The following is a 21,502-nucleotide window of genomic DNA, read 5'->3' on the forward strand; positions in this document are numbered from 1 at the left end:
AGAGATTAGCCCAATATTAAAATACAACGAGTGATAAAGGAAAAGCAAGAAGCAAATAACACCGGAAAACATTATTATAATGCAATTCCTAAACTTGATAAAGAAGAGAGTACATCAATGCAGGATGGATTAACAATATCTATTGAGAATAATATCTATACTAAGCAACAATAGTACCAAAACTAATAACAGTGTAAGTATGTGCGAAAAAACTAATCAGCATATAGCATTAAAAGAATACAATACCTATTGTAAAAGGTTGCAACAAAGTTAAAGAATAACGTATATCAACAATTGATTAGACTATGAAGTTAACTAACAGAAGTAATAAAAAGAGGAGCGTGAGAGAATAGAAAAAGAAAATTGTAGATAAAACAGAGGGATAGAGAAGAAGGAAGAGAACGAGTATAGTAAATAGGAGAGCAAATAAAGAAGAGAATTGAACAGCACCTATAATATAAGAACATCCGAACAGGAAATATATGTGAGTACAAAATGCTAGTGAAATAAGTAAGAATACGTTATTTAAATACGAAAAATCTTAAACAGTCGATAAATGTAAGGCAGGTAAATTACATATTTAAAACCATAACATCATAAGTGAAAAGAAAATATGACAATATGGAGAAGAACATGAAGCTAAATCCAGAAATAAGAAAACAGAGAGGTAAGAGACCTTGGACAAAAAAAACGAAAAAGACACTGAATAAAAGAGGAATGACAATGTTGAAGAAATAATCAGGAGGAATTGAAAAGAAGACGACAGAAAGGAAGTAAGAAGAGAAACAGTGGAAGGATAAGAAAAAGTGTTGATGTAGGATAAACATCATAAACATATAGATAGATTGAATATAAGGAAGAATGAGAAAAACGATATTAACATGGACGAAGGAAGGGCAACGTTAGGACGAACAATGGTAACAGGAAAGACCGAGAAGTAAATTAGCTGTAACAAGAGAGGAGGCAGCTAGCCATAAAAAGATCATGCAGAGAAAAAGAAGAAAACAGTTCAAGTTCCTGAGGCCCCAGGAGGCTGCGAAGTTGCTCTTTGGATTTCCATCTCAATCTCCAACTGGTTATCCAGGAATGTCGCCAAATCCGCCGGTTCATCGAAGATTCTAGAACGGCCTTTGTGTGTAATGCGAAATTTGGAAGGACCAGAAAACGAAAAAGGAATGCCCATTTCCGTGAGGCGTTTTCGAAGGTTCAGGAATCCCTTCCTTCTTATGACTGTGTCTCTGGCAAAGTCCTGTGAAATAGAGATGCGATGACCATCCCAACTGACTTGCTTAACTTTCCTCATATGAGAGAGAATCAGTTCAGTGTGCTGATGTCGCAAAGGCTTAAAAATGATTGCTCTTGGCTGGGTTGCTGCCTTAGGTCGAAACGTTGGAACACGGTGTGCTCGTTCTATCTCAAAATCTCTATGGAATGATATTTGGAGAGTATCCGGAATCCAATGAGATAAAAAGTCTATCATAGAGGAAGATGATTTCTCTGAATCTTCCGGTAGACCAAAAATACGCAGATTAGATCTACGGTTACGGTCCTCCTGCTCAGTGAGGTCTCTGCGCAATGCCGCCATTGAGCGTTCCAAGTGGTTGAGGGATCTGGATTGCTTGTGCATGCCATCCTCAGCAGAACTAATTCGTGATTCTGTCTCTGATACACGAAGAGAAAGAGCCTTAAAGTCATTCCTGATAGCAGACACTTCCACTTGTAACAAGTCTGTGTTAGTTTTCGTTGACTGCGCAATATCATGTACTTCATTAAGGCGTGATAATATTGCGTCCAATGTGGAAGCAGTGTCTGGCTGAGGCGACTCGGGCGTCGGAGAGACCGACTTAAGCCTTTTCAACGACGTTGCAACATCCTTAGAGTCTTTGTTGGTCGAAGACCGATTCATATTGGCAGTGGTGATGTAGTAATCTGTAAGAATACCACTTGAGGAAGAGAAAAACCACAAAAGTTGCGCAGAGTAACCCACAAATATTAAAAATAGAAAAGCAAGCTCAAAGTGCGCTATGATATTCTAGCGGTGAAAGAATGAGCAGAGCAGGGGGGCACCGTAATGAGTTCGTAACCAAAAATGTCAACACTTCTATGAAAAACGGACTGAGAGAAAAATAGCGTGAAAACAGCTGAAACCCAACCAAGCAGCAAGAAAGTAACATAAAGAAGGCAAAATGTTACCAGTAGTGGGCGTTGTGGACGAAATGCATCAGGCAGACAAGCAACACAGCGAAATTGTATCCGCGGCGGCTCCTTTGAAGTAAAATGACAGGAACGTCATGAGCGGGAAAATGGCTGCCGCTCGTGAGGAATGCGAGCGCCTGTGAGGCGAGAGGCAGAAATCATTCAGCCGGAGGTCAAAGCAGCAGGAAAAGAGTGTCATGCCGATCCCCACATGGTCCGCTGATGAGGGTTGCTTTTTCCGTCAAGAAGGGCAGTGATAGACGGAGAAAAACGCTCGACGGGACCAACTCACCCCGGAGCTCAAGCGCAACACGCCATACTGAAGCGGCGCGCAAGCCACACCCCCTACGTGTTGGGGATTTTAAAGGAATAAGGGGACTTTCGCCCCTCGCAAGTCCACAATAGGAGCCGCCTTTATCAACCAGGCACTATAATTGTTTTCAACTCTTGAGTGCCCTTTTTGAGGATCTGACTCTCTACATTAACCAGCCAGTATGTATTCCTTTACTTTCCCATTATTTAGCTCATGCTAATTTCACCAGCCTCCTAACCACTTTTGTTCATTCCTTTCTCAGACCCCAGGTCATTTCAGTCCTGATTAGACCCTTGTATTCTTTTAAGGGTCGAAACACCGCCGAGACACGTAAATTAATGGTTAATTTCCTGTGTCCTTGATTGTACTGAATATAAACAGCTGTCTTTAGATATAAAGCAACCAATATACCATTGGCGTTCACCTTCTCCCTCTCAGTTCTTCTTAGTTTCGGTTTTGGTTTTTCCTTGCACCTGGGGTCTATTCATTATTTCCTTCTTAATCTAAAATCTCTAATTGTCTTTTTTTGTTTTTAAAAGAATTTTTGAAAATACGTTAATGTTTTTCAAATTAAACTCAGTTTGACTGAACGACAGTCATTTATAATTTTTGGCTGTGCTTCAATAATTTCTACTATCCTTTGGTAAATATAATTGCCGATTGAACTAAGAATGTTGATATAAAGATTGATTCTACACAGAAAGGTCTGTGCAACTATAACTTGTTTTCAGAAATGAGTTCCACGTAAGGATAGATGCAGCAGAGCTTGTGCATACTCCTGGTATTTGTGTAGTAAGTTTTGAATGAAGATGTTGATAGTATTTATTTATTCTACAGGTTGAACTATTACTTGGGCTTCATCTGATCGTGAGAAATAGGTGGTAACTTTATCCACTGAGTTCGGTCTAGTCAGTTGTGCTGGGTATTGCCTCAACTCTTCTAAAAATAACACTTCTATATTATTAGTTTTAAAAACAAATATTTTAAAAAGCAACACTTCCTAAAGTGTATGTTCTCAAAATATAATGAAAGAAGGACAGTGTGCAGTGGGTTAAAGGCTAAGAATATAAGATATAGGAGTTATTAATAATGGGTATAGGGTTAAGGGTTTGAGATGTAATATTTACAAGCTATGAGGTTAAAGTTAGGAGTTTAGGGTAGGGGTATAGATTTAAGGATATCGGGTTTAAGGGTATGGGCTTATTCATGTAAGCTTAGAGATTTGGTGTGTAAAGATTTGCTGCACAAATATTTTCTGGATTCGCATGCTGTGCATTACTCTACCATCTAGTAGTGGGGTGCACAGTTATCTCTTTGAAGACCATCTGGTGTCTTGTCCTTCCCCCATGATGTCACACATTTGACCCATGGAAGCCCCCTGTGTGTGGTTGCTATCTTCAGATTTATTTTTTCTCTCTTTGGGTCCGGAAGCAAGCTGAAGAGCGCCAGCGGGAGCGAAAAGATCTACTGACAAAATTTTGAACAAAACTGAGAATTTGTGAATAAACCAGCAAACCAACGAAGGACGTCAAGAACTTTGGATAAGATCAAGTAAAACCCAATCCATCAACAGAATTACTACCAGAGGAGCTCGACCATGCGGTCAGAGATTATGCACATAGGGACCCGGTATCATCAAGAGAGTTGGTGAATACTCCCTTTGTATTTTTCCCAAAGTGCCATAACAAGTTTGCACAGAAGGACTCGCACTAGGTCTGTAACCTCTGCGTCCAAAAAGATCATAGCGCTGGAGTCTGAGAAGCGAGCACCGAATTCCAGCCAAAAACCCTAAGAGGCATAAAAAGACCAAGGTAAGCACACTGGTCAATGATACAGCTGCAGAAGCAAACTTCAGGATGATAGCCATAAACCCAGTTGAGACCTGAGTAAGATAGTATGTAGCATACAACAATGTCTCAACAGGTATTATTTAGTTGACAATTAGAACAAGCATTTGCAATGCAATAGGTCTCACATTTGCCAAATTTTAAGCTACTGCCATTGTAAATGGTAATGTCTTTTATTTATCTGTTTTCAAAACCAACACATAGATGAAAGGTTTGTTATTTACAATGCCAGTAGCTCAATACCATTGCAGGAGAGAGACACGTAGCGCTCCGCCAGTGCGCCTCGACCATACCCTATTATTTTTGTACTGGAACGAGCACTTGATTCCACTGTTGCAACACTCCTACAATTCCAGTAATGAAACAAGAATACCATACTATCCTAGTGCTTAAGACCCACTGCGTGCTCTGCCAGTGCCCCATAATCATGAGCCTTGCTATTGTACTTGTGAGGCTAATTTACAGCTCTGCCAGTGTGACTGAATCCTGATCTGCGCCATTCCTGCCGTGCCACAAAGACCCACACACAGCTCTCCCAGTGCATCTCAATCCTGGACTGCAGCCCCCCATTTGATTCCAGCTCTGACACCACACACTGTTCTTCTAATGCACCTCCTTCCATAACGTACACCCCTGCCGTTCCATTATATACAGCTCCCCAAGTGAACCTGCAGCTGTGAACCCATACGCTGCTCTTCCAATGCACCTCACTCCTAACTTACACCACGCCCTCCATTCCACCTAGATGAAATACAATTCGCCCAGTCTACCTGAAGCTCCTAGACAACACGCTGCTTCTCCAATGCACCTCCTTCCTAACTTACACCAGCCCTGCCATTCCATCACATACAGCTTACCCAATCTACGTGCAAATTGGCCCCCACACAGCTGCTCCTCCAATGCACCTTCTTCCAAACTTACCCCACCCCGCCATCCAATCAGATAGAGCTCCCCCAGTGTACCTGCAGCTCTGAGACAACGCGCTGCTCTTGAGGCACCTCCTTCCTAACTTCACCAACCCTGCCATTCCACCACATACAGCTCCCCTAGTGCACCTGCAGCTGTGAGACAACAGGCTGCTTTTCCAATGCACCTCCTTCCAAACTTACCCCACCCCGCCATTCCATTATATACAGCGCCCAGTGTACCTGTAGCACCCCTATTCTATTCCAGCTCTGAGACCACATGCTGATAGTATACCGAGATCAGTTACAGAAAGTAAGTAGATATGATCCGGATGTTAATTACTTTATCAGTGCGTTTATATAGCGCCACAAAGCATAACCTCGCTGTACGGTACATAGCTGCCTTCCTGTTTAAAGTGTTGTAGTTTAAGAAACAGTAAAGTAACCATTTTTAGGACTTAAAATAAGCACAAATCCTTACACAGGCGAGCCTTACCTGTTCTTCCTGGCAACGGCGTACCTGTCTGTATGTTACAGGGACTTCTTGCAGAGGTGTAACTTTCGGGGTACAGGGGCTCCTTGGTGCCCAGATTGTTGTTGGAAGGACTCGAAGACACCAGCTAGATTGTGATGAAGGATTTATTACAAGAATAGTAACAAAGATGCGCAGGTCTATTTCTCGGGGTGCAGGGGCTCCTTGGCAGTTAGTGCTCACAGCTACGGAGCCTAACAGAAGTAGAGGCGCTGTAGCCTGCAGAGAAGCCCGGCCCAGCCCCTGGTTCCTGCTTCTGCCGAAGGAAGAGATGAGGTGGGAGGAGAAACCAGCCGGAGGTAGTGAGTACCTACATCTGTGTGTTGCGAGAACCCACATTGATGAGCCTCGTCATAGAGCGCCTCTGTGCTTCACCCAAGGGTGGCGGTACAAAAGGGGGTGGTGACAGACGGAGCATCTGAACCAATCAAACACTCGCACCCAGTCAAAAGATCTGGGTTTGATCCATCACCTTTCTTTAGCCCACTCTGCCACCCCAGTTCAGACATGGCTATATGCAAATCAGTCTGACCCTGTGCCTCATGGGAACAGTCAAGATTTTTAGACCCATCCCAAGCCTAAAGCTGCTCAAATATAAGCCCAAAACAAGCCCAATCAGACCAGTTCCAGCCCAAAAACCAGCCCAAATTAGCAAGTCTCAAATTATGCACAAATTGTCATCAGAAACAATTTTAAGGACACATATACATTCTATATCACCAACAGGTTTATCTTGGCAGTCACTGCTGGGACTAATCAGTATGTGAGAAGGAAATGAGCGAGTAAAACTTGCACAATTAGCATTCTCACAAACTATTCCCTATTAATCACACCACTGTAAATATGCACTATCCACAACACAGTTATATGTATGCTATTATTAGAGAAATGTAAATAACCATTAGGGACTTATTTCAAGTTGTCTAGTAATAACCGAAGCAAAAACATTACAGAATAAGTACTATTCACACAAGATACTTGGGCATTTTTTAAACTAGACAAAAAGTCTGCTGTATATATCGGGGAATAACATGTGACCAACTTTTTGGGGAGCGATTCTTCACACTTTTGCCCCCATAATTTCCTCTAGGTAGGAGAAAAGTACACGAGCATAATCGGAAATGAGCAGTTTAAGGGCTCATACTGTAATAAGTGAAAAGTGGAAAACCAGGCACAAAAACATTTGCAATGGACATTTCTCAACCATTTGCAGTGGATATTTCCCGTCTTACACCAGGTTAATGGGACAATATAGTGTTCTTCTTAGAAGAATTGCACTATCTCTCATGCATGCATCAGCCCTTGCCCAAAGGTTAAAACCATAACAAATCTCATTGTTGTGGAATTCATTATTTTAGTTTCCCCAGAGTAGATCCTGGACACTGACATGACCCTTCAAAGTGCTTTGTAAACTGATAAAAGCTTGAAGTGGTTTATGTTTTTAAATAACATGAAGCATTTACAATGCAAGTGGGCCAGTTTTCTCTTGTGTACCATACGCTCTTTACCCCTCCACAGTTGTCTTAAACCTACATACAATCACTATTAGGTTTTACATTATCACTAAATACAATTGCATCAATTCTTGTTTACCATTTTCCAGGGAGGCTGGCCTACAGTGCATCTAGCAGTGCCAGAAGGGACTGGTCTGAAAAATCAGTATGCAGACGTGTTTTCTGTTTTGAGGGCCCGTTTTATGGTCTGGTGGGCCAACTTTTGCTATGGATTTCCCTGATATTACCACAAACACTCCCTACAGCAAGCACAAATACCAACATAGCGTGAATGGAGATGGATAGGACACCAGACAGGCCAAATCAGCAACGTCTACAGGCCAGGCTGGCAGGTGGCAGGTGGCAGCTGGGTGGGAGAAGTCTGTGGGCAGTTTTAAGTTAATACCGCCCGGGGCTGTCTGTAACCCAGACCCACTTACCTGAGGTCGAGGAGAGGTACCGCCGGAGTCCGGACTCAGTCAGTCAGCTGAGCTCACTCACTGTAGTGCGGCTGCGGCGTTGTGACTCTCACTCATGTCACGTGCCGCCGTCGGGCTGTGCAGTGGGGCTGGGCCTGGGCTTCCAAAGGTATAGCTGGGGCTTCTAAGGTCTACCATGGGAATGTACTCCCTCAGGAGAGTGGTCTGGTGGACTGTTCATGAAGGCTGAACCTGGTTCCCCACAACCAAATTTGGCAGCTCTGGCGTAGTGCCACATCCCCCAATGAACACCATACTATCCCACTGAGACACTCCCACTGAGACACCCACACTGCCTTCAGCTACAACCCAGTTGTGCCCTGCTACATATACCTGGATGCGGCTCAATTCAAATTATGCACAAGAGTGATATGCTGCCTGGAAAAAAAAGTACCTTCCTGGAAAAAGCAAACCCTCATATGGATGCAAGATTAAGTAAAGCATGTGACATGTAAGTAGAACAACATGGCTACCTTAACACTTTTATACTCATTATTCAGAAATCAAGAGTGTTTTTTACTGAAACTTTAAGCACCACTACAGATCCCTGGAGGGACCAGTATCACGGTCCATTGCTTATATCCTATGAACCGTGAGCAGTATGGTTTAAAAAGACTACATTACTCAACACAGAGCCGTGGTACGCATTTTATAAACTAAAATAAGGAAAAAAGCGGATAAGGATCACATTAATCGGTTTCCACGCCACCCATCAACAAGGTATTGCAGTACCTCCAGGAATGGTGCACTTCATCACCCAGGGAAAACAATGCTGTTCAAAGAAAGAGGAGAAAACAAAAAGCAGTGCTTCGCTGGCGAACTCTGTAAAGTGGCACTACTGTGTTTGGGTGTTAATAAAACTAATCGGGCCACTTTGTGAATGCTCTGTAATGCTTTAGTTATTTATTTTTCGTATTTTGAACCCTGAGAGTGCAAATAAGATGATCAGAAGGACAGAGTTCGAAACATATGGGTACAGATGGGTGGATCTCAGGCAGTGGAATACATTTATAGACTTTTTTCCTAGCTACTTCATCTGTTCCACATAAGCTAGTAAGAGGTTTGAGGTAGAAGAGCTTACTCAGTTTAGTATGCATAGTCCGGGATTACAATTAAGGTGTTCTGATGTTTATTTCTACCAGCCGATGAGACTCGTTTTGAATCTCCTCCACAGGCACCTGGCACCAGTTTTTTTCTAGACACTTTAATGGATATCCAAAGTGCTCTGCCCGGAACTTTCAAAAAGTATATTTTGCAGCATTTTTGAAAAGATGTCTCCCCACAAACATTTCAGGATTTAAGCCTCACTGATCCTGTCTCAAGCAGATGTTCATTTTTGTCTGCCTGTGGTGCAAACTTGTGCTAGAAATGTGGCCTTAATCAAAGTAAGGTCATCAAGGAGCAAGAGGCCCGAGGCTGCACTTTGGAAAATGTCAGAAACACTTCCAACAAAAGTTTTTCTTTCTTTTTTGGATCCATTTCACAAGGGAACGAAGCACCGTTTCAGCGAGTGAGACAGAAAGAGACGGCGCAGCTGACAGCGGCAGATGAGGAAAAGTGGACATTTCAAAACTGAATTAATCCTACCTTAATACACTGGCACCTAAAGAACCTCTGCAACAGAAGCAGGCTGCACGATCGGGCACCGACCAGTCCTTGGCTTGCCGCTCCTGAGACGCTACACGAATGACGGCCCTGGGGGACCCCCACATTGGCAGGCCACAATCAGTGATGGATGCCAGTGCCAGACGGAGACGGTACAGACCTGGCTGCCTTCTGCTCTAGGGGTGGGCGGGGTCATCATGTGCCTGCGGCCATCAATCATCGGACCTCCAGGCTCCAGTTCGCTGTCGGCTCTGCAAAACAGGCGGTACCCGGAAGTGAGACAGCGAGCCCAGGCTGCGGGTGGAGCAGAGATGAGTCACTGGGTGGGCGGGACACCCCAGCAGCTTTCACAGCAGTGCCCGGACCTGGATGAGAGCTCATATAGTTACAGCATGGTCTACCAGCAGCAGTATCGACCCCAGCCCGCAGACGCTGACCAGAGGTTCCTGTGGAACGTCTTCCAGAGGTAAGGGGCGTGTCCGGGCCAGTGGAGATCACCGCCCCTGGGGAGGGGCAGTGGCTGGGGGGACACGCACTAGCTAAGCCTGCACTTGTACGGTGCCTGCAAGTGACAGTCTAATGCTTCTGTCTTTCTGTTTATAAAGTTATAGAGACTGCTTACCTAATAAGTACTCTAGCCGCGCGTTTACCTACCTCCTGAGATGGAATAGAATGTAATATCTAAATAAATGTCATTTGTGCCACGTACTCTTTCTCGAGTTATAAATCTTCAGTTGCCGCCATGTTCCCTAAAATAATGAGTGTGTGTGTGTGCGCGCGTGTGTGTGCGTGCGCGCAGGGGAGCTGGCTGTGTGTGTGCGTGCCGTTACTGGTATATAAGTGCGTCTGTGCAAGGACGTCTGCGAAGCGCGTCCACACACCCAAATCGGCGCGTGCCCCAGTCTGTCTCCCTTGAGAGGCATCTCCACAACTATAGGTCTCGAGAGCGAGACCTAAAAAGAAATAAGCACAAAACATGTTGCAGGGACAGGGTAAGATAGAGAGGGGAAGAAAACTAATAGATACAAGGAAGAAATAAATGCATATTTTTTTTCCTTCATATAATTGATTGAAGGAACAAAACAAAAGCACTATGTTACAAAAAATATCATGTAACATGTACAAAACTTTGCACAAGTGCTTGGAGGAAGGTGAACGGCGTAAGTGACAAGTTAAAGGATATGAACAGCAGGAAACTGCGCAAAGAACCTGTACTACATACAATGAAGTCTTATTGGTACATGTACATTAATACATTACTGGATAGAAAACAGTTTTTTGGGGGACCGTAAGAGTGGCACATTGAGTTGCGCTGCAAAGTCGACAGCGTTTTGGCCTATACAAAGTCAGGCCATCATCAGGACCATGTTACAATATTTGCACAAGTGCTTGCTTGTAGTTGTAGGTACGCACAACAAGCTGGGTGTGGCACCGCAATGAGGCTGTGGTTGAATTATGTCCTCAAGGAATGCCCGCTACGTCACATTCAGGAAGGAAATACGTATCCGGTAACAAATTGCTGTTGTCGTAGCGGTGTACTTACCAGGAGTCTATCACCTACATCAGTCAAGCCAGCCCCTGGACTCATGTAGGCGCAGCCGTGATTCTTTCCTGGCTCCGGATTCAATCCACATTCCCGTAAGCCCTCCGCTAAGATAGACTCCTCGTAAGCACACTGAAAAGTGTAGCGCTCAAGGAAGATCTCTGAGAGCCCTGACATGGAAGCTGATGAAATCCAGATTTAATTGGAGAAACAGCCTGTACCCAACAGGATGTAAAGGAGGATTAGCAGCCCAGGGGAAGACCTCCTACCACAATGTCTGTGCACCTAGGCAATAGAATGGGGGGCAGACCACATCAAACACTGACCAAAGGTCATGAAGAATTAGAGCTGCCTGACCCCTGTCATCCAGAGTCTTTGCATATAGTCAAAAAAAGCTGTAACCACGGATTTAGTTCTATTAGATGGACAGCAGCCAGCCTCGGTGGATCTAGTAAAGCATGGATTATCAGGTAAGACAATTGCTGAGTGCAGCTTGGCGGAAAACGGTAGTCCATTCAGGGTATTCTGGGGTTTGTAATAGGGGCTTATAATCTGGTATTCGATGCATTGGTAAGATCGTTTTCAATTCTCCGGAAAGTGCTTCTCACTTCCTTTCTTGCCGTGTCTTACTTGTCTGGTGTTAATTTGTTTTCTGTACTGTTTGGCTTCATCGTGAAAATGCAATAACAATGTTTGGAAGAAAAAAAAGAAAATTTGTCAAAATAGAAGGATCAGTACCAGTTTCTTTGACTTAAGAGGGAAACCTACAGCCTATTTCCAACAGGATGAGACCAGATCAGAAAGAAGTCTTTGTTTATAAACTTCCATAAGTGTAGGAACCATGGAAGTAATGGCGAGATGAGCTGCTTTCATGGGCAGAGGATCAAGAAGGAATCCATACATAATAGAAGCTAGCAAAGTGCAGGTAGACTCAAGGGTGGGAGGTTTAAAATGGGCTAAAAGCTAGAAAAGAAAAAGCCCCCGCCACATTGGAGGAACCCCAGTGCCATTAGGGACAGAAGGAAGGAGTATATATCATATGTGTCCTGTGTTAGAGAAGAAAGCGCTTGTACTCCCTCTTGATTTCAGAGGCTGGTATACAACGTTTGTAAAAGCTGAAGATGTACGCTTTTTAACAGTTCATAAAATATTGGAACATTCGGGGAGTTGATGATTGTGTAACCCTGTTAGAATGAAAAAAAGCTGTACGAAGAACATTTGCTTATAGAAACAAATAAAAAAACTAGAAATACTTTTTCTTCTTAGCTGCTAAGCTGTTATTTTGGTTGAGCGGCTGTGTTCCTCTGCTCCTCAGCCTGCATAACGTCACTCCGCAGTACATCATTTGCCTTATGTCTTTACTGATCTTGCATAACTATTTTGGCTGAATTTCTGCCTGACCAACTGCTTAACCAAACGCCTAGGTGAAGGATCTAAAGCTGGTGCCCTAATTTATGGTAGTGGGGTAAGGGTAGCTCCATACAGCGATTTTCGTTTCTTTTTTAACGCCTTATTATCAAGTTTGTATTTTTTGCAAATATAAATTGAGGCAAATCCATTTTTGTGTTTTTTCCCCTCGTTTACATTGAATTGTCGTTTGGGTAAAGCATAACATTTGGGTCCATAATTTTTGTCTTTTAAAATTTCAAGATATTCGCTTCGGAGGAATCCTTTTCTCTTGAAAATGCATTTGCATGGTATAAACTGTGATGTATAGTTTTTAGGCGGTAACATTTTGGACCGGAATTTATTACCAGAGGAGGCCTGTCAGACAAGTGTGGGTGTGTTCTGTTCCAGAGAACAGAGTTTTGAATACTACATATTCTACCTTTTGTATGACTGCACTGCATTATCAGAATTGAACTATATTCACGCTTTGGTCTTGACAATTCCATCACAGACCAGAGTCTGATTTGGGGTTGTTTGAGTTTGGTAAATCAGTAGTTTGGGTGTGTGAATGATGCTGCTTTAAAGTTTGTGTTTGCTAGTGTGTATGTTACTTTGGTTAATAGTGTTTTGTGTCTCTAGGTGGAGATCTTTACCAATTCGGCTTCAGTGCATTCCATCTGGGAAAATTTGTGCATGCCCGGCCTGTAGTATGTGTCTGAGATTATGATGTTTTGTTAGTTCCCACGCTGCCCCTTTAACAATGCTTACTGTAGGGTTTTTGTTTAGTGTGTTATGCAGTTGGTTTCATGCATTATTTGTTGATGTTAAGTGGTAATATTGTTACTACAGAGTGAGCTGGCTGTTCCGAGTTCCTTGTGTGTGTGTTTGTCCCTGTTTTATATTTTCCACTATTAAAACATGATCTCTTCAGATTGATATTGTACCCCTGTTGATATAATTAGGATATCTTTAATTTGATGCTGTTAAAGGTAACTTATATTTAAATCCATCTTCTCTTAACACACACACAGACCCCTCCCCACCCCTGTGTAAGCCCTCAGTTTTGTGATGTGTAAATATTAGTTCTTCAAAAATAATTGTGTTCTACATACAAATGAATTTTTTTTTTCTATTTTTCAGATTTATGTTGGGTAAAGGAGGAAAGCGGAAGTTTGATGAGCATGAAGATGGGCTGGAAGGCAAAGTGGTGTCTTCAGTTGACGGTCCTTCTAAGGTGTCCTACACTCTACAGCGCCAGACTATCTTCAACATTTCCCTTATGAAACTTTACAACCACAGGCCATTAACAGAACCACGCCTACAAAAAACTGTTTTAATTAACAACATGTTAAGACGAATTCAAGAGGAATTGAAACAGGAAGGCAGCTTGAGGCCTGTATTCATCGCCACTTCGCAGCCTGCTGATTCTCTTGGTGACAGCTATCAAGAGGCACAGCCTGCTTTCAGCCATCTTGCTTGCCACCCCGTTCATCCAATTGACTTAACAAACACTACGCCACTAGAATCCTGCCTCACCCCAGCCTCTTTGCTTGAGGATGACACTTTTTGCACTTCTCAGGCTTCCGAAAGCGATAGCCCAACTAAACTACCACAGCCGCCAATTCAACCTTTAAAAGACAGTTTCTCTTCCGCCCTGGACGAAATTGAAGAGCTTTGTCCAACAACACCTACCTCTACTGAGGCAGCCGCAGTTTCTAAAGGTAACTCCAACGAGCCTAGTATTCAAAAGATTGAGGGACTCCACGAAGGCAAAGCAAGTGAATCAAAACTAATGGACTCATTGCCTGGAAATTTTGAGATATCTGCTTCCACTGGCTTTCTTACAGACTTGACCTTGGATGATATTTTGTTTGCTGACATTGACACATCTATGTATGATTTTGACCCTTGCTCATCTGCCTCTGGGCCAGTCTCAAAAATATCTCCTGTCTCTGCAGATGATCTTCTTAAGACTTTAGCCCCGTACACGAGTCAACCAGTCACCCCGAGCCAGCCTTTCAAAATGGACCTAACAGAACTAGATCATATAATGGAGGTGCTTGTTGGGTCTTAGCAGCGTGACTTTTTATGCACCTTGATAGACATTTTGTAGTATTTTTACAATCCTCCCTGTCCCCTTTCAAAAAATTCACAGCGCTGTGCATGCATCTTTGTTTGTCATTAAAAAAAACAACATGAACCCAACATTTTTTCCGGGAGAGTTGGAGTGCCTTCATCCCTGTATGACCACTGTCGAGGCATTTTGAGTGGTTCTTTGAGATCTAGTACCCCAGTATAGGAAAGATTATGTATTGTAAACCAAGTAACTATGTTATAATGACATAAATTAATTGTAAATGCCAAGCACAAGGATTATGTTTGAGAAAGCAGTTTATTGCATGTCTTCTTCTTTTTTGTAAAAGGTTTTTTTGGTAAAAGTAACTTGTTTTATCATAGAGCTAGCCCTCCCCCTTTTTAAAATAATTTTGGTATTGCAGCATAAGTTGATATAGCAATTTGGTCTTTTTGGAGGCAATAGCTGTGCCTCTACTCAAAGTATTGCCTCTACGTGGCTGTATAGAGATTGCCGCCCAAATGCATTTGATATTTTTGTACAGATTCTGCAGTTTATGCAATTGTGTTTTTTTCTAAAAACAAATTCTGTTTGTACTCTCAAAGGAGCTATTTTGATGGTGTGTTCTCAATGAATTCCTGCTTACTCCAATCCTACAAGAAATGCTGTACTTTTATATAAAGTTGTAAAGTTTTCTATGCATATAGTGCATTGGAAGATATTGGATAAAACCGCTTTACCATCGCATTTCCTGGAACACAAAGTGCTTTAAGCAAGGGCTCAGAAGACAGTACATGCATTTACAAGTGGTTTTAGTCCTTGATGCCAACTCCTTTGTCTGAACTGTTTTCCTGGGCTCACTGCTACTTACAAGCAAGCCTGTAAAGATGTCAGCAGGAAATAGCTGCAAAACATAGCATTAGGTCGTAAAGTCTCCTATGGATTTTCTAGTTTCTCCATTTGTGATGTCATTACGGTGTTCCACTATCTGAAATCCCAACACTATTACATAAAAAAACATCCAAATTGCATTCAAAGCCATTAATATTGCATTAGCCACAGTTGGCAAACCCGTATAGCAGTGTCCACTCCTACTATAATAATCATATCTCAAAATCAATGTCTGAGATTTTCATTAGATGGCCAGTTTCAAATATTAGTATTATCTCGTATTCCCCTCTGCTCGTCTCAGTAATTCAGTTACCAAATGTGACCACTGGCTAGTGGTGAAATGTATCCTTTGCAAGGAGCTGTTACTGGTCACCTTTCTCTTGCTTGGAAGTACAAGGGAATTGTGGGTAAAGGGACTTATCAAAAATCCTTGATGGATCATCTACAAAAGTATTTGATACAGTTGGGGAAAGTGTGAAGTTAGGAGGATTGTAGTGACTGTGGGAAGTTGGCCATTGTCCCGTGAAGGGGCATTTTGTCTTGCCCGTGCTGGAGGTCCTCAGGGTAACTTCATCGTTAGAGAATTCAACACTTTACAGCTGGGCCCAGTTATTCCCCAAACCTCTTACCCAAGCCCTCTATCTGCAATGGCATTTAAACAGCAGACAATGAAAAAGAATATCTGAGGCTTTTGATATGGCAGCCAGTAAGTCACTCCCCACATCGCTTGATTGACACCTCACCCCCTCATAATGTTCACTTTACGTTTTCAATACTTTTGGTGTTTTGTCATTTGGGCATCTTTGAGTTAAAGAGAAACTCCAGCCATTTAAATTGGTTGGAGAAGCCCTGATACCTGGTGCCTTAACTTTTTTGCACACAAGATCTAAGTTATATAAACCTCTTGCTGTGCATCAACTTCACACTAAGGTTAGGAAGGCATGACATCCTCCGATGACCTATGAGTGTGGGAGAGTTCGAAATAAACTCGTCCCAGTCCTCAACCAGCTCACTCAAAATGTAGACTTACTAGATTCCTAAATGCTTACTGTGCAACAAAAGTTTTTACATCAGTGTTTTTGCCATGGTATTTTACAGGGCTTGTTTTCTTGTTCAGTAGGACGCCCACCCAGAATTGGAGTTGCGTCCGCTAGCAGTTCATAGAACATTATTTGTGTTATAAAGTCATGATGTTCACATAAGGTACATGTGAATAACTAAGGCAATTGTCCAGTGTTTCGCCAGACGGAAAAAAAATCCTCTTTTCTTAATAATAAATTCTGTCAGTTTGTTAAACTTTTCAAATCGTCTACTGTCGAAAAACAGGCAGAAATTTACATTCTGTAAGACAGCCGAGCCAACTTAGTCTGCCAGTTTCTCTACCTCCTGTACTACGAAGATGATTGGTATGCCAACTACATTATTACTTAAGTACGAATTAAGATGGCTTCCTTACATGTTATTGCCACTTGAATTCTGCCACTCACCCTTCTGTATGTTCAACATTGTCCCAAGTGGATTGTATTGACAGCGGATTTATAGCGAGACAATGCAGATGACTGTCGCCACATTTCATATATTTAAACACAAAATGCTAAAGTCCGATGCAAAAAAACTCTTTATTCCAAAGAATGTCAGTTTGCTCCTTTAAGAAAGCATTTCATTTCACTGATTAAAAAAGGTGCTAAAAGTGGGCACCAAAAGTATTACACCCCTGACAAATTTGCTTCTTGTCTGTTTAGATTCGTTTTATTATTACTTGTGTTTCTTTCTCTCCTGCAAATGGAGCTATTTCATTTTGCAATTCGGCCACGCTTATGATTTTTTTAATCCACAGTTCCTGTTTATATTCTCCATTCGTTTTGAAAATTGCTGTAATGAATCTGCGGACAGCTTTCTATGCATGTCTTTCTCCATCGCATCTGCAAAGTTATCCATTGCTGTGCACATAGGTTTTTATTTTCAAAGGGGTATATGTTTAATTTAAAAATATTTGCAATGTATTATGCCTGTTGCTGGAGCTGCGCTGTCATTTTAGCTTTTTAATGGTACTTTTGCTGTTAAGTGCAACTATACAGTTGGAATGCATATTGCTTCTTTAGGAATAACTTTTATAATAATTTATTTAAGACATTTTAAATTATATTGCACGACATTTGGCAATATTGAGTGAATTCTGCTCGCTTCTTGCCATGGATAAAATTGGGTCTATCTGTGTTGAAGAAGACATTGTTCCAGGAAGGCACTTTACGTATACGGTCTGCTAGTTTCTTTTTCTAAACCTGTGTGGTCCTGTGTGTGTCTTTCAGCATGTGTATGTACATACAGAGCAATACACGTATAGACAAGATATGTAGAACAGAAGAGTCACTAATTGGTTGGATTGAGAGAGACATGTTTGGATCAGGAGTAAATATATATATATATATATACACACACACACACACACATATATATATATATATACGTGTGTGTGTGTATATATATATATGTATATATATAAAATATTTATGCCGTGCTGGTAAAAATAAATGTGGTCCAACATGTTATTTAGAAATACAGATTCAGATAGTTATTACTAAAGTACAAAGGTGATAGATACTACCACAGTAGAGGGGAACTGACTTGAGAAAACACTGCTTAATGACGCGAATATTTAATTTTAGAATCACTTCACAGAAGAAAACTGAAGCAATACTTGCAAGGCTTAGTTACTCAGATTTTATCACACTGAATGGATTTAAAATCTTTGATCTGGTTCTAGATAAATACTTTTGTTTATAACTACTGCACATGAAAAATCCAGCATGGCATAAGCCAAACAAGCATATATAAATATACTGTATATATTGTGTGTGCGGCTGTTAGTACATAAACAGTGGTTTCAAAACTTGTAACTTATGGCAGTAATTCATGCCCATGACTTATATCCTGACTCAGTGGAATTACTTAAATCATGGATTTGTTGCAGATTGCACCCAGAGGAAAGTTTAAAACTTTTTTCTACTCTATTAAAAATACCTAATGGATAATGTGTCTCGTTGTCCAGTAGTATCTCGGACTCTGAGTACTCCGTCGCTTTCTAAGTCCTCACATTCTCTCTCTCTCACACACACACTCACCTCCTCTGCTTTTGAAGGTTATACAAATGCTCCTTTGCAGGTGAGTTTATGTGCCGTGTACACTGAACATAAACAACAAGGTAACTGCTCTTAAAAACAACTTTATAGTACAAACTGAAGTTAAACTTCTCTGCTACCATTTTTGTGGCACTTTTCTTTTGAAACCACTGTTTATATTTGTTTCTCCTTTGCTAATGAATGGGAGAATGCCATAGATTTCCGTCACCTAATACATGATTGTTGGAGGCAGGATGACATATGCACATGCTGGGGTATGGTGTATTTGTTTTAAAATCATATGTGGGGCTAGGTTGTGTGTGTTTATATGCCTCTTCACACCCACAAACACCTATATTTCTAAAAACACACCCGTCTGGCAAATGTCTCATGAAGTAAACTATTGCTTACACAACATAATTAACACATATTCAAAGTTTCCTGTCCTCAATTATAGCTAAATTATTTTAATAAGAAGTTTTCAAGGTGTAATCCTTTTAAAACAAGTTGATATAGGCAAACGCACAGTTTTTTGGCATTGATCTAAATACTGAAGACATTGTGTGTTTTACAATATAGATTGGAATCAGCGGGACCACTATTCTGTAATTTGTAGAACTGCTTCATCTTGAAATGCTGAGTTGCTGTTTATTCCTAAGAATATGGTTCTAGACCACACTATAGGACAATACTTGCTTTGAACGTTTCAAATTTAGAGCACTATTCGGCCCTTAATGTTGCAGAATTAAAACTGCCACAATAGTGAAACACTAATTTGTGACAAACAATGTACTGGTGTTGGGAATCCATCACTGTTCAGAATAAAGCCCCCAATTGATGTTCGTTTAGTCCTTCAGCATTTGAGAAGTACCATTGACACAAACTTACATGTTATCATCATTGGTAAGAAATAGATGGGACTGTACGGGATAACCTATTTTGCTTAACCAAAAAGGCATATTTCAATTTTTTACCGAATAAACTGCTTGAACTAAATGCTCTGATTCTGTAGTACCCAAATATATTCTTTATAGTTAAAAATAAATGTAATTTAGGAGCAGTCAGCATGTTATTGAAAGGGGGAAGCAGCCTACCCTGATTTTGTACTGTATCAAATATAATTTTGATACCTTTTATTAATCTTCTCTTTCTTAGAAAGAGAAGAGTAATTTGGGGTTATAAAATCACAGAAGGCCATGGTTCGCTCAAAGGTACACCATGTTTTTCAATTATATTCCTGTGTTATCCCCTGGAGTGTAGGACAGCAAGAAATTAAATAAAAACCTTAGAACAAACCATGCATACTGATGTGGCTGTACATGGCTAAACATTGATGTGCAATGAAGTGACAAGAAAAGAGCAGAATAGAGGCGCTTTGGATTTGAAGTGATTTTTATTTTCCTAAGTTATTTATTCCTTTTCCCTTTTTTGTAAATATATTTATTTTTGTGCCGCTAACATCTGGATTGTAATGTGTATAGAATGTATGATAGGAATGCAGTGCTTTGTAGGAATACAAGTCTGAATGGAAGATGGGGAGAGGAGGCTACTTTACAAAAAGAAACACAACAAAATTGCCTCCTTTCTCTTAGTGAGATGGGCAATGTGCCGAATTTCTCCCTTTGTCATGGGAGTCTGTTGGTTTGAAATAAGTACTAGGTGTTTAACTGTTAAATGTTTACCATCTACAGATGTATTATGGAGCCTACTGCAGTTTGTTTGAGGTTACAGTTTAATTTACATTATTGTGTGAAGGACTCATGGTCTAAACAAATGCCAATTTGTACATGTAACAAAATGCAAGAAATACATTGGAAAGTACAACCCAAATTAAATGACATGTAGGAGCAGCATCCCTTTGGCTATGTGTAAGCAAGAGCCGGTACCAGGGTGAAGTATAAAAGATCAATGTATTAATTGGACTTTGACAATCCCATTTGTTTTTCAGTCCATGCAGGACTTTCTCACAAAAGCAAGATCATTTGCAAATTGCTGTCCTGTGAGTAAATGCTCCTTGTTTCCATCTTCGTGGTGGCTTTCTTTTCTTAATTGGTTTTCCACTAATTTGTAATTGTGAATGGCCTTCAATTACATTTTGCAAGCCTAAGAGCCCACCTTATCATTTTCAAATAAAACAAAAAATATGGCTAGTTTCTTCGAATCATACCTGTTGATCATCTCATAAAAGTTCATTTTTTTTACAACACATTGTTTGCAATATTCTATGCAAACATTATTTACTAAAATGTTTCTGATCGTAATACATACTGGAACCTCAAACACTGTTCTGCTACATTTTTATTGTGAAAAAGTACATGTAACGGCAAAGATTCCTAGAAAAGAGCAGCGTATGCTAACTGTTCAATGCACGACTGTTAAGTGTTAGTTGATGTCAAAAAGGAAGGATGCATTTTCCCCCACAGACCTTAGAGCTGTGCCTTTTCTATGCAATATTGCAGACAACTGAAACGTGAAATCTGTATTCACGTGTAGGTATGGACTGTAATCAAAATAATTGGACAAATGTACATGAAAAATGACCTGTCTTTTGTAGTTTTATATTATACAATAAAATAAAAATATAAACTGGTCTTTATGCGTTTGTCGATTACTTCCTAGGCCAGCTAACATGTCAACTTTGCTAACTTATTTGTACCAGTATGCCTGACAAATGTTCCCAGTATATAGTTTTAATGGACCAATATTTATTATCTACTGGAAAAGTAAATTGCACTTTTTATGTTACCTGTGAATGAAAATGGTGCTGTTCTAAAATGTTAGATGTGTGTGCTTAACATCTACAATCCCACACACATCACAGCCATGGTGCAATTTCAGGGCTTTTCCAGGACCCTAGAGAAAGAAAGTGCACTCCTAAACATGTACAAGTAGTGCAAAGTTTAACCTTTCACAGCAGCTGTCATGTTCAGAACTGTTACATGTATAGTACAGGTACAATATGGCATGCCATGGAAACCAAATGTATTTCAAAGCTTGAAGAAGTTGGTGAGCACTGGAATAAAAGTAACCAAGTTATTAGTGTTGACTAAAGTAGGGATTTGTACTTTAGAGTGATTGTGCTAATATATCAAAACATTCAAATCCTTAGCATCTAT

The 21,502-nt window shown here is 40.9% G+C and overlaps 1 protein-coding gene across 3 annotated transcripts in view; it reads left to right on the top strand.

The window, feature by feature from the left end:
* The window catches only part of SERTAD2 (SERTA domain containing 2), a 198,339-nt gene extending 177,362 nt beyond the window's left edge, over positions 1-20,977 (top strand). For all 3 annotated transcript variants that reach the window (XM_078649417.1, XM_078649419.1, XM_078649418.1), the window contains one exon: positions 13,443-20,977. In XM_078649417.1, the coding sequence (XP_078505543.1) occupies positions 13,447-14,376 (930 nt within the window). In that variant the 5' untranslated portion in view covers positions 13,443-13,446 and the 3' untranslated portion in view covers positions 14,377-20,977. The remainder of the gene's footprint in view (positions 1-13,442) is intronic.
* Positions 20,978-21,502: the final 525 nt, after the last annotated feature.

The sequence above is a fragment of the Lissotriton helveticus genome, chromosome 6 (genome assembly GCF_964261635.1).
Source record: "Lissotriton helveticus chromosome 6, aLisHel1.1, whole genome shotgun sequence".
NCBI lineage: Eukaryota > Metazoa > Chordata > Amphibia > Caudata > Salamandridae > Lissotriton > Lissotriton helveticus.